The 10,730-nt window shown below is 32.3% G+C and overlaps 3 protein-coding genes across 4 annotated transcripts; 2 read left to right on the forward strand and 1 right to left on the reverse strand.

The window, feature by feature from the left end:
* Positions 1-905: 905 nt before the first annotated feature.
* LOC106640054 (dynein light chain 2, cytoplasmic) lies at positions 906-3,248 on the reverse strand. Of its 2 annotated transcripts, XM_014353928.2 has the most exons (4): positions 3,110-3,248; positions 2,774-3,021; positions 1,371-1,488; positions 906-1,249 (listed from the first exon to the last, which is right to left on the reverse strand). In XM_014353928.2, the coding sequence occupies exons 3-4, from the start codon at positions 1,476-1,478 to the stop codon at positions 1,088-1,090; spliced, it is 270 nt and encodes an 89-aa protein (XP_014209414.1). In that variant the 5' UTR covers positions 1,479-1,488; positions 2,774-3,021; positions 3,110-3,248; the 3' UTR covers positions 906-1,087. The 2 variants fall into 2 exon arrangements, with proteins under 2 accessions (XP_014209414.1, XP_014209413.1); XM_014353927.2 differs by having other exon boundaries at positions 2,774-3,248.
* A 1,753-nt stretch (positions 3,249-5,001) lies between these two features.
* On the forward strand, positions 5,002-6,693 carry U2A (small nuclear ribonucleoprotein polypeptide A'-like U2A). The gene is made up of 4 exons (XM_014353981.2): positions 5,002-5,201; positions 5,341-5,381; positions 5,512-6,091; positions 6,377-6,693. Exons 1-4 carry the CDS (start codon positions 5,120-5,122, stop codon positions 6,415-6,417), a joined length of 744 nt encoding a protein of 247 aa, XP_014209467.1. The 5' UTR covers positions 5,002-5,119; the 3' UTR covers positions 6,418-6,693.
* Positions 6,694-7,377: 684 nt separating this feature from the next.
* Positions 7,378-8,593, forward strand: ND-B18 (NADH dehydrogenase (ubiquinone) B18 subunit). The gene is made up of 3 exons (XM_014353995.2): positions 7,378-7,673; positions 8,073-8,241; positions 8,320-8,593. The coding sequence occupies exons 1-3, from the start codon at positions 7,553-7,555 to the stop codon at positions 8,405-8,407; spliced, it is 378 nt and encodes a 125-aa protein (XP_014209481.2). The 5' UTR covers positions 7,378-7,552; the 3' UTR covers positions 8,408-8,593.
* The last annotated feature ends 2,137 nt before the right edge of the window (positions 8,594-10,730 follow it).

Below are 10,730 nucleotides of genomic sequence, written 5' to 3' on the forward strand. Positions count from 1 at the left end.
AACGCAATATAATATTTATTTCAAATATCTAGTAAAATTTTAAGGTGAATCAACACATGTGTATAAGTACGAAATAAATCTCTTATCATTACATCTACCAATCCACGTACCTTTTGAAGCTTCAAGCAAACTTGATCAATAGTGTGAATAACAACACAACAAAGTTTTATTTATTTAACCTTATATTGATTTCGCAACAAAAAAGTTAATATAATATAGTTATAAATTCAATGTACATTTATCATCTTCTGTCATGTTAAGTAAAATTTAAATTACATATTTTTTAAATAAAACGTGCAAGTTTATTTTTTGAAGGAAAAAAATGAAAAGTTTTTATATTTTAAAAAATTTTAATTCCCTATACGATAAAGGAGTTATCTAGATTTTTTATTGAGATAATAGTTTTTCTCTCAACAATAAGAATTAGTCCATGCAAATAATGATGATAGCAGCAATATTAATAATGATAATAATTAACAAAATTACATTTTTATATAGAAGCGAAATTTCTCAACAAAACTACAGTGATCAGTCCAACTTGCAAAAGTGCATGAGTAGATTGATACAGTACACAAACACGAGAACAATTTTTTTCTGTATTGCGTGTGTACATTGTAACATGTAAAATAGTTAGACACCTTATAGTAAATTTTTATGTATTTGCCAGTTATCCTCTTGCTCTTCTATCTTGAAAATTCATTCGACTCTTGATGCATCGAAGAAACGATCAAAACGAGTGTCTACACTTACATATATTTTTACTTATTTTCATTGGCTTTGATCGATTGTGGGAGATATATATAGCAATGAATAACACCTATATTTAACCATTTTAATTTATCAATATACGTGTATACATACACATACACTATGAAACAATTATTATTTAAAATAATAAGATAAGATTTGGCTACTGGAATTTATTTGGAGAAAACATGAATTTGTTACAGGATTTCTTAGTTAGGTAAGAACCATGCAATGTGAAACTAGAAAGTTTGAGGAGGAAAAAGTGAGAGAGTTGAAACTCAAAAGATTAAGTCATGAATAATAGAAGAGAAAAAGAGAATTTACGAAAATTTTTAATAGCCTATCCACTCTTAAACAAAAGGATTGCCACTTGACCTAAGTAAAAGTAAATGAAATGTCTTGTCTCGTGCGTTACGTAGCTGCCAAAATTTCGGCCAACGATGCAATGCCATGTTGGGTTGTACTTTTTGTCAAACTCTTTTTTGATAAAGGCTGCTATATCCTGAAAAACGATAAGGGCATACTATAGCTTAAAAGCAGAAAACGAAGTTATGCATTATATACTTGGTATGCTTAACTTGCACAACAAGTATTCAAAAGAAGATTACAGCAACAGGACATACCTTTTCAATATTGTACTTCTCTAGTGCTTGAGTTGCACAGTCAACTGCATCTTGCTGCATTTCCTCCGACATATCGGCATTTTTTATCACTGCTTTGCGATCTGTCATGTTGAAGCGTCTGTAACAATATAATAGCGTTCATTAGGCACACTGACAAAGTAATTTTAACATAAAAATTATTTGAATAATTGCAAATTTTATAATCTAGACTTGTTCTATGGGCATCCAGATTAAATTGTAGTTCAATTTGTAAAAACAATGCAATACACGCTCTTGCACAACTAATACATTTGTCAATACATTCAAAAGTGTAATTTGAAAATGCTTAATGTTCTGTAAAATTTTTTTACCATTACTATAATTTTCTTAAAAAACTTCAATTTAAAATATTAAATAAAACTGTTCGTTGTTAGCGTTATGACGACGATATTAAACATAAAATACATATCAAAAAAGTGCATTAGATTAAAATTAACAACTTTTGAATTCGACACACATTTATGTAGGTTTGCAATGAATGACTACATAGGTAAATAACCTAATTTTCACAATTTATTTGACTTTTTCAAGATAAGAATACAGTAATAAAATTTTTTGGTATGTAGAAGTAATTGTTAATCTGAAAAATTCATTACATATACACATGTCGCGCAAATGTATCGGACTACCTCACATCTTGCCAGAAATAATAGAGAGTACGATATCCCTGGAGCCGCACATAAACGATGTGTTACCAGGTTTTATTTGTAATAATCCACTACTGTACCAGGGATGTCATACTCATGCCACTGCCAAATGCTCTTGTATAATTGTTTTGAAATTTTGAAAAGATAATTTTTAAAAAAGTAATTAGGATTCTGGTTAGGTGGCTGATTTTACACTTATTGTTTCCACGGAAGTTTATCACTCCGTTCAAGCAATTGCTCCAAAGTAGACGATAAATTGAAAGAAAATGAGAAAAGAATGTCGGGGATGACCTGCGACTGCTGTTGATCTGGATTGGGAGGGAATTCGCTATTACGACAGTTGCGCACAGATCGACGAGGGTCATGCCATGCACCCACTGCCAAACAACCGAGCCCTCCGTGCAAGGACCTTTGCGAAAAGCTCACGCGGAAGAAGCTTTTGGGTCTGGGTGACACTATTATGAGCTGCCTCGGAAGAGGAATTGGAGTAATGGGAGTTGGGATAAGTATGGATTCACAGTTCATGTGTTTTGTCGATAACAGCCACGAAGAAATGGGCATTCGCACGCAATACTTACGCCCTCGATGGGGAGGGTATAATAGTGGAGGTGGGTGGTGGGCAAAGAAAGATGATACACAAAAAAATTGTTAGACAGAAACGGGGGTACAGCGGTCACGAATAAAAAACACGCTGTTTTTATTGCTACGGATTCTCACCTGAAAAGTGTTGTTCCTGATGTGTAAAACTGAAACTGGACTTCTGCTGTTGCTATGAAAACTCAGCGTCGTCTTGATAATCAAATGGCTTGTGCTGTTGATCTGGGCACCTCCTGGAGATGATTTTAAACGTTATGCAGCTCGAAAAGGCGTGTAACGAGGTATCAATTGGCAAATTTGAAAATTCGCAGCAGATGATAAGTATTAATCAAGAGAGTCGTGCAGGCCTGCTGTAACCCAATAGTAAACTACGAAAATTTTGGTGAAAAAATGCTCTGAACTCTGAATGCCGCGAAAGATGTGCAATTTTCAACCGCGATGCTTTGCTGTTTGTACCTATAGTGATGTCGCTGCAGACTGCGTGCAGTGTATGGCTGATGACTATATACAATATAATGAATATACCTAGTGAGATAAGTTAGCTGCTTTTTTGGTATGCTCTTAAGTGCTCATGCCGGCGGATGACTACATAGAATGAATCATACACACACCATCACTTCTATGTATATACACATCCTTTGATAGATGTAGCGGGCACGAAAAATCGTTACTTATTGGCCAACACTCAGAATCTTCTATCAGAGTCTTCTATCGAGTCAAGCGAAGGTAACCGGCGTTGACCGGTTGCGCAGAAATGTACGATATAGTATATACACCGGTGTTAAAATGCAATAACAGATGGCATTATGTATTTAAATACACTAAAATGTATAAGCTTTCGATAGAAATAGCGATGTAATTATAAGTTCAAAAGCCAATAAAAAACTTTTCAATAAAAAAAAAAAAAAAATGTATAAGCTTCCATTTCAATTGAAATGGCTATGTAACTTAAGTGAAAGCCAATAAAAATCATTCAATTAAAAAAAAATGTATAAAGTTTTGCTAATAAAAAATTGTAATTGAATTAAAAAAATTTAAATAATGTAATAATGTAAAAGTACATGGCTATACATTAATTTTTACGCCAAATAAAAATACACTATTGATTAATAATGTAAAAGTCACCAAAATGTTCTTATTGAATGATAAACAAAATATTATTTCTTCTAAAGGCTAGTGATAATCATATGAGCGCCTAAATTGCCTAAAAATTATCAACTAAACTTTGGTTGCATTATATTCGATTTAGCGCCAAGCGCTCGTACCATCAAAGTGGACTGCAAACCGACTGTGGTACGGTACAAGTACAAGTACAATGGTTAAATGGAAAATGGTACCTATGAGCAGTCGAGCGCTTGGCCACAGTTTATACAGTTGCGACACTCAATGCAAAATTATCGTACTCCAGAATCATCGCGGGTACCATATTGTTGATAAGATAACTTGGTTACTTTCCGGGAACATTCATAGACAAAGAGCATAAGTCAAAAACTTAAACCAGCCGCCACTCTCACCAGAATTGAGAAACCATATAGGATTCGTAAATATCCGAAACATTTTTTTTCATGTTTCATTCTGGTGAAGATTGGTAATTATAGTGGTGCTATGTGATCGATTTTATAAACCAGCCGCAACTTAGACCAACTGATGTAAATTAAAAAGTTTTATTCAAATACAAGTGCAATTTGCGGCAAGATTAGAGTTTATCTTCTACTCGAAAATCGATGTCCAAAAATGTAGTTAATCTAATTATTTATATATTATAAGCATTATCAACTATCTAAAGTTGTTTAATTCCGGTGCGGGTGGCGGCTGATTTAGACTTTTGACATATGGCCGCAGGGACAATAGATTTGTTCTAACCCCTTTTGGTTCGGTCCGGTTCTCTTAGAAAAAAATATACATAGGGTGTATTCCGCAAATGCTGCCAGCAGTTAAGTTACGTAGGTCGTGGTAACGCCGCATGGTCGGGCGGCGCTAGCGTCAACCTGTACTAACTGTCGGTGGGTTCCGCATGTCAACAAACTCCGAAATATCAGATGGCATAGGAGTGAAAACAGTAAAAAATATCGAAGTTTGTTGACATGCGGAACCCACCGACAGGTAGTACAGGTTGACGCTAGCGCCGCCCGACCATGCGGCGTTACCACGACCTACATAACTTAACTGCTGGCAGCATTTGCGGAATACACCCACAATCATATAGGCATACTTCGCTAAGAGAACCGGACCGAACCAAAAGGGGTTAGAACGAACCTATAATCACAGACCGGTCAGAAGTCTCTCTCTTTCTCACTCTCATGTATAGGTATAGTATCCATTTGAACGGGTGTGTTGCGTCAACCGAGTGTGTCAGGCGTCAGGCCGCTTCAGGCGCGCTTATAAGAGCTGCAGCCCTAATAAGAAATAAATTGCAATTTACTTACCTATAGTCAAACTTTTAATTTTTTAAAATATATTTCAAAGATGGTCAAGTTAACTCCGGATCTCATTCAACAGTCTATGCAGTACATCAACCCTGTAAGAGATCGTGAGTTAGATCTCCGAGGTAAGATGTACTATTGCAAATGTACTCATGTTGTGGCACACAAGCTGGATGAAATGCAATGATCCACATAACCTATTTCATTTATTTACCGTAACAAATATGTAAGAAATCATACACAATTGTTTGTTTTATTTTGCAGGGTACAAAATACCAACTATAGAAAATTTAGGAGCGACACTGGTTAGTCTCAAATTTGGTTAATTTTGCCTATGAGTTTTTGTAACACCTCTTGTTTTAAATCAATTCAAGATTATTCTGGTTCCTTCATCTTGCTACAAGTATTCAAGAGCTGTTATTATTTTTCTTGCAGGATCAGTTTGACACGATAGATTTTTCAGACAACGATGTCAGAAAACTAGATGGGTTTCCGTTATTGAAGCGTATCAAGACATTGTTTTTCAATAACAACAGAATAATCAGAATAGCCGAAGGCTTAGAGAACTGTATACCAAATTTGGAAACCCTGGTGCTCACGGGTAACATGATTCAGGAACTTGGCGATCTCGAACCATTAGTTAACCTGCAGAAACTTTCTACTCTGTGTTTGTTACAAAATCCGGTATCTGCTAAACCTTACTACAGACAATACCTTGTCTTCAAACTACCACAATTGAAATTGCTAGATTTTAGAAAAATAAAACAAAAGGAACGTGATGAAACTAGGGTATTTTTTAAAAGCTCAAAGGGCAAAGAAGTCCTCAAAGAAATATCAAAGAAAGCCAAAGCAGCAGCGCAAGGAGCAGATACCGCAGATAAGCCTATTGTAAGTGCAGGTGAGAGAGAAAAAATCAAGGAGGCCATTTCAAATGCAACTTCGTTGGAAGAAGTTCAGAGACTCAGCAAACTTTTACAACAAGGTCAAATTCCAGTGGATCCCAGGCACCAAAACGGTATTTATAAAATTACTTTACACACGCTTAAATTTCACATCGCTAATATTTACAACAACATTATCAATATTAATGCAATATGCTATTTTCAGTCTAAATTTTTTTTTTACGTTGACATTTGTCAAAGCTCAACTAATTACCATCATTTATGTGAATGTGAATGTATAAAAAAAATTCAATACTTTTGAAATTGAAAACGTTTTAAAGTTTTATTGAAACATTTTTCAATTTCAATAATTCTTATTCTGCATGATTAATGGAGTAACATTAATTTTGAATGTTTAGGAAACGCAGAAGGCGGAGAAATGGAAGAAGAGGATGATTAAAATCCATTCAGACTAATATTAAGTTTATTTATTAAGGCATTAATTAATAGTAAGCATTGAAAATTTTGATTCTGATTTGTATCGAGCTGATAAAAATTTATTTACTACACAATAGATATACTTGCTTGAGTAAAAATGAAAACCAAAATTATTATTCTTTAAAAAAAAGTTGTGAGAAGCTTATACAGTAGTGCTAAAGGTTTAGAGAAGCGAAATATTGAAGTATATTATTAGTTACTGATACACTTCTAAAAATAATACTTTATTCTCATTTCAACTGGCATTGAAATAAATTTTTCTACTTTGCAAATGATTTACCAACGTCTTATTCTTTAACAACCCGTTAACATAAATGGTTTTGGAAACTGATGTTCATATAGATCAAGGATGATGAATATTTTTTATTGCAAAGCAATTGTTTAAAAAAATATAAAAGTGAATGAAAACTACCGGGTTGCCTTGCTCTCAAATTAAACTTATAGACCAGTTTCAATGCAGATATCTATAATCTGACAGAAATGTTATTACATTTACTTCATGATGATTAATAATAACTCAAAATTTAATTACAATGTGTAATGTACTATTACAGCACTGCTATATATTACATGTACCAGGTACAGAGTTAACTTGTCTTTTTAACGTATCAAAACATATCGATAAGAAAAATACTCTTCATTGTTTTCACATTTATTGTACGTTTAATTTGAATTAAAAAGAGATCACGGGATTGATTATTCCACGTTTAACTGCCCTTATGTTAAATTTGGGATGTACATTTATTTTTGATAATATGTTTATTTTAGTTGATGACGATTTTTATCTGCGTATATAAATACTTACCGTTCGATCGATAATAGTTGCGGTTTGCTGGATGGGGGATGGGGGAGAGGGAAGTCATGAAAATATAGAGATAATGATGGTCTCTCCAAAGTCTAACCTAACCTGCAGAACCACACACATACACACACACTGCACGTACATATCAACGATTGTGTGTTCGTCTGCTAGACAAGGTAGAAAGCAATGTGTTACGTTAATTTGTCTATTCTGCAAGACTTCTTAATTGTATACATAAGCTTGTAAAAATTAGTAGATCAAATATTTTACCCGAGTAAGCTTGGGTCCCATAAAAATGGGCAACATGGTTGTTAGAACTTGGGATAATTTTTGGGTACCAGAGCTTCAGCCTGTCCCCTATGGACCAACGACGTTCGACCCGAATTTTGGATTTGACGGTGAACGAAAGGAAAGAGGTAAGCTCGGAATGATCAATTAACCTGAAACTTCATAGTTTTTCATTATTTTTTCACAACTTCCCTCTTGTATTTTTTTGTTTTGTTTTCAATCACTTGCTTACCTTTACAAGACTATACTTAAAGAACTTGAGTGGTTAGTAACACTTAAGGTGATTAATCATCATTACAATTGTAGGTTGTGCTAAGATGAATTTTAATAGCCCTGATTGTTGTTATTACAAACTTTGACATCTTATGACATAATCACTGTTTTGATAAAGTTTTTACAACATTGAGTATTTTGTTCATCCTACCTCATAATTTTAGTGACTTTCTTTGAAATAGGATACATGGTGTTTTTTATTTTACTTGGCAACTTTTAAGAGCAACAGTTGATTTCTCAATATTTATTTTCAGTTATGATTGCAACAGAACAGGAATTAAGAGCAGCTAAAATTCCAAAAGAAAAATGGGACTATTGTGCACACTTATTACTAGAAGTTGAGAGATGTAGAGCAGACAACTTTCCCTTTGTATGGAACTGTAAGCCACAAGCTCACGATGTTAGCAATTGCTATTATGATGAGTCAGTATAATTGGTGACATATGTATGAATATCGTTTCATAAGATTACATAAAACATAATTGAACATCATTTTTTCAGCTATGTATTAAGAATGAAAGAGTTCGAGAGGGAACGCCGACTGCGTCATAGAGCTGCTCGCCTTGCTGAGAAAGCTCAAGCAGCTTAAAATTTAATAATGCATAGATTTATAATACTTATGAGAAGATTATTCGCTAATTTAATTTAGAAAAAATAAAAGATAGGGTTGAATAATCACCTGTCACTGTAAATAAATCCAAAATCTCTAATAATTAATAATAATCAGTGAAACGATCAGTCAGTTAAAAGTATTGATAAGCATGCAGCCACTTTATTTGAAGCATTTTTTGTTACCTCATTATTCACTTGTTATAAACATGACCCTTCCTTTATAATTGAGCCTTTTCTTTAACTTGGTATCTTCAAAACTTATTTTACATGGAAATAGCCGTACTTTGATGAAGATCCTGTTTAAATTAACAATTTGCAATATTGAGATTCCTATACTAGATAAACCAAAGAATTTCTTCAAATTCCGAGGGTCATAAAAAATTTATGAAACTTTTTAAGATTTCAAGTTTCGATATTAAAATTTAGTCAGACTTCAAATTTCTTTTACAAAGAATATTATAAACTTAACGAGAGTGAGGTTCGCAAAAAAACTTGATTTGCTTTAAATCATTTGTTGATTCAACCATTTTTTTTTTTTTTTTGCCTATAAACTCTGAAACCATAAAAATATTTTTATTAAATCATCGAGAAGTATGCAAAAATATAGAATATATAGAAATTAGTATCAGCTAATACTTATGAGCAATGTTATAAAAGAAAAAGATGATAGGTATTGTCACACAGACATGGTTTTTTTTACTACATTTATTAAAAATCAAATTTGAAATGTTGACACTGTTTTGAAAAATTATCTGGTAAATAGCCTGTATTATATAGATTGCTTTGATACACTTAATGTAAAATAATAACTATATAATTGATTATTTACACTGTACATGGGTTTGTAATAACACACCTTTGATTGACTTTTGATGAGGTCATAACTATGTAATAATACATTTTAGTAGCGATTGAAATATTTTACATTTTCTATACTGAACAGAAATAGTTTATCAATGTTGACAATATTTTTTCAACTGCAAAAGTAGATTTTTTCGGCAAAATTAGAATAGTTAGCAGCAACATTGCAAAATGTTTCTTTCTTTATTTTTTTTAATTAAAAAGTAGGCTTGAACCTCCAGATATGTCTCCGTCACTTCATTTGATTTCTGAAGGAAAGTACATAGCCTTTTAAACAATTGCTGTGAGCGATGGACTTATAAACATGTACAATTATGGATTTTGTTTTATTATAAAAGTAAAATCGTTCGTATATTAAAAATTCGTTGCAGGGCGTACAAATATAAATAAAGTTTGTATAAGCGTACTTATTTACATAATCTTATATTAAATAAAATTTCGATACTTCTTTTATGCGTAAGGTTCAAATTCGGCAACGGTTTATAAATTATATATGTATGAGTAAATCCACAAAAAATATCTCGGTTTTGTCCCCCGATTTTTACATTATTTTTTTAAGGACATCCTTGAAACCGGGCTTGTTTTGCTCGCAATGCCGTGTACTATGAAAGAAAAATCTAGATATATAGATATAATTTTTGCGTATAGATTACTACCACTGAAACCCGTGTTCACAATTTTTCCTTTTACAGTACATACATTGGGAGCCGGTTTCAAGGGTGTGCTTCCAAAAAATTTTTTATTAAAAAATGGGGAATGATTATCATACGATTCGTCTTTAGTTTTTCATACAGTATAATTTTTTTTTTTTTTTTAATAATGTAAAAAAAGTATTTATTGTCAGTCTAGAGGAAAAATTTAAAAAAATGAGACTTTCAGATACTTTTTTACGCAAATTGATGAAACCCGACAACTATAACTTATGACATGACAAAAGCATTAACATGAAACTACACCTAATGATATTTTAAATAAAAATTCTGAGAAAAATTTTGGTAAAGCGACTGACGAGTCGAAAAAGTTTGCCAATAATGCTGCTAAAAATACTTTATTATTCGTAAAAATTATCCTGTCACATAAAACAAACTATGCTAAATTTTCAACAAATTGTTCCTGGACGTTAAAGATTTTAAGATATTGTCATTATCTTATTAAATTGAAGAGGAGTTATAAAAACATTTTAGTAACTCATCTTTCAACTTTTTCAACGTTCATTCAACGTCAATTCAACAACGTTCGCTTTAATTCTTGCTCAATTACAGATACAATTTAAAATCATAATGAAATATATTTTTAACATTAAAAATATATTTCACATAATTGGTTCACACATTTGTAGTATTTCATAGTAAAAGAAGAAAAAAATTATGATAAAAATGGAAAAATTAACTAGATTAAAAAAAAAAAAAAAAAAAAAATACAAAAAAGCGCAGTACAAA

The sequence above is a fragment of the Copidosoma floridanum genome, unplaced genomic scaffold (genome assembly GCF_036245765.1).
Source record: "Copidosoma floridanum isolate Cflo_tuat_1 unplaced genomic scaffold, Cflo_Japanese_pri ptg000006l, whole genome shotgun sequence".
In the NCBI taxonomy this organism is placed as follows: Eukaryota; Metazoa; Arthropoda; class Insecta; order Hymenoptera; family Encyrtidae; genus Copidosoma; species Copidosoma floridanum.

Excerpts from the sequence above, each read along its gene's own strand:
- U2A (XM_014353981.2), top strand. The coding sequence starts at position 5,120 with ATGGTCAAGTTAACTCCGGATCTCATTCAACAGTCTATGCAGTACATC. Across the intron at positions 5,202-5,340 it reads TCGTGAGTTAGATCTCCGAG|GGTACAAAATACCAACTATA; the intron begins GTAAGATGTACT and ends TTTATTTTGCAG. Across the intron at positions 6,092-6,376 it reads GGATCCCAGGCACCAAAACG|GAAACGCAGAAGGCGGAGAA; the intron begins GTATTTATAAAA and ends TTGAATGTTTAG.
- LOC106640054 (XM_014353928.2), bottom strand. The coding sequence starts at position 1,478 with ATGACAGATCGCAAAGCAGTGATAAAAAATGCCGATATGTCGGAGGAA. Across the intron at positions 1,250-1,370 it reads AGAAGTACAATATTGAAAAG|GATATAGCAGCCTTTATCAA; the intron begins GTATGTCCTGTT and ends ATCGTTTTTCAG.
- ND-B18 (XM_014353995.2), top strand. The coding sequence starts at position 7,553 with ATGGGCAACATGGTTGTTAGAACTTGGGATAATTTTTGGGTACCAGAG. Across the intron at positions 7,674-8,072 it reads CGGTGAACGAAAGGAAAGAG|TTATGATTGCAACAGAACAG; the intron begins GTAAGCTCGGAA and ends ATTTATTTTCAG. Across the intron at positions 8,242-8,319 it reads AGCAATTGCTATTATGATGA|CTATGTATTAAGAATGAAAG; the intron begins GTCAGTATAATT and ends TCATTTTTTCAG.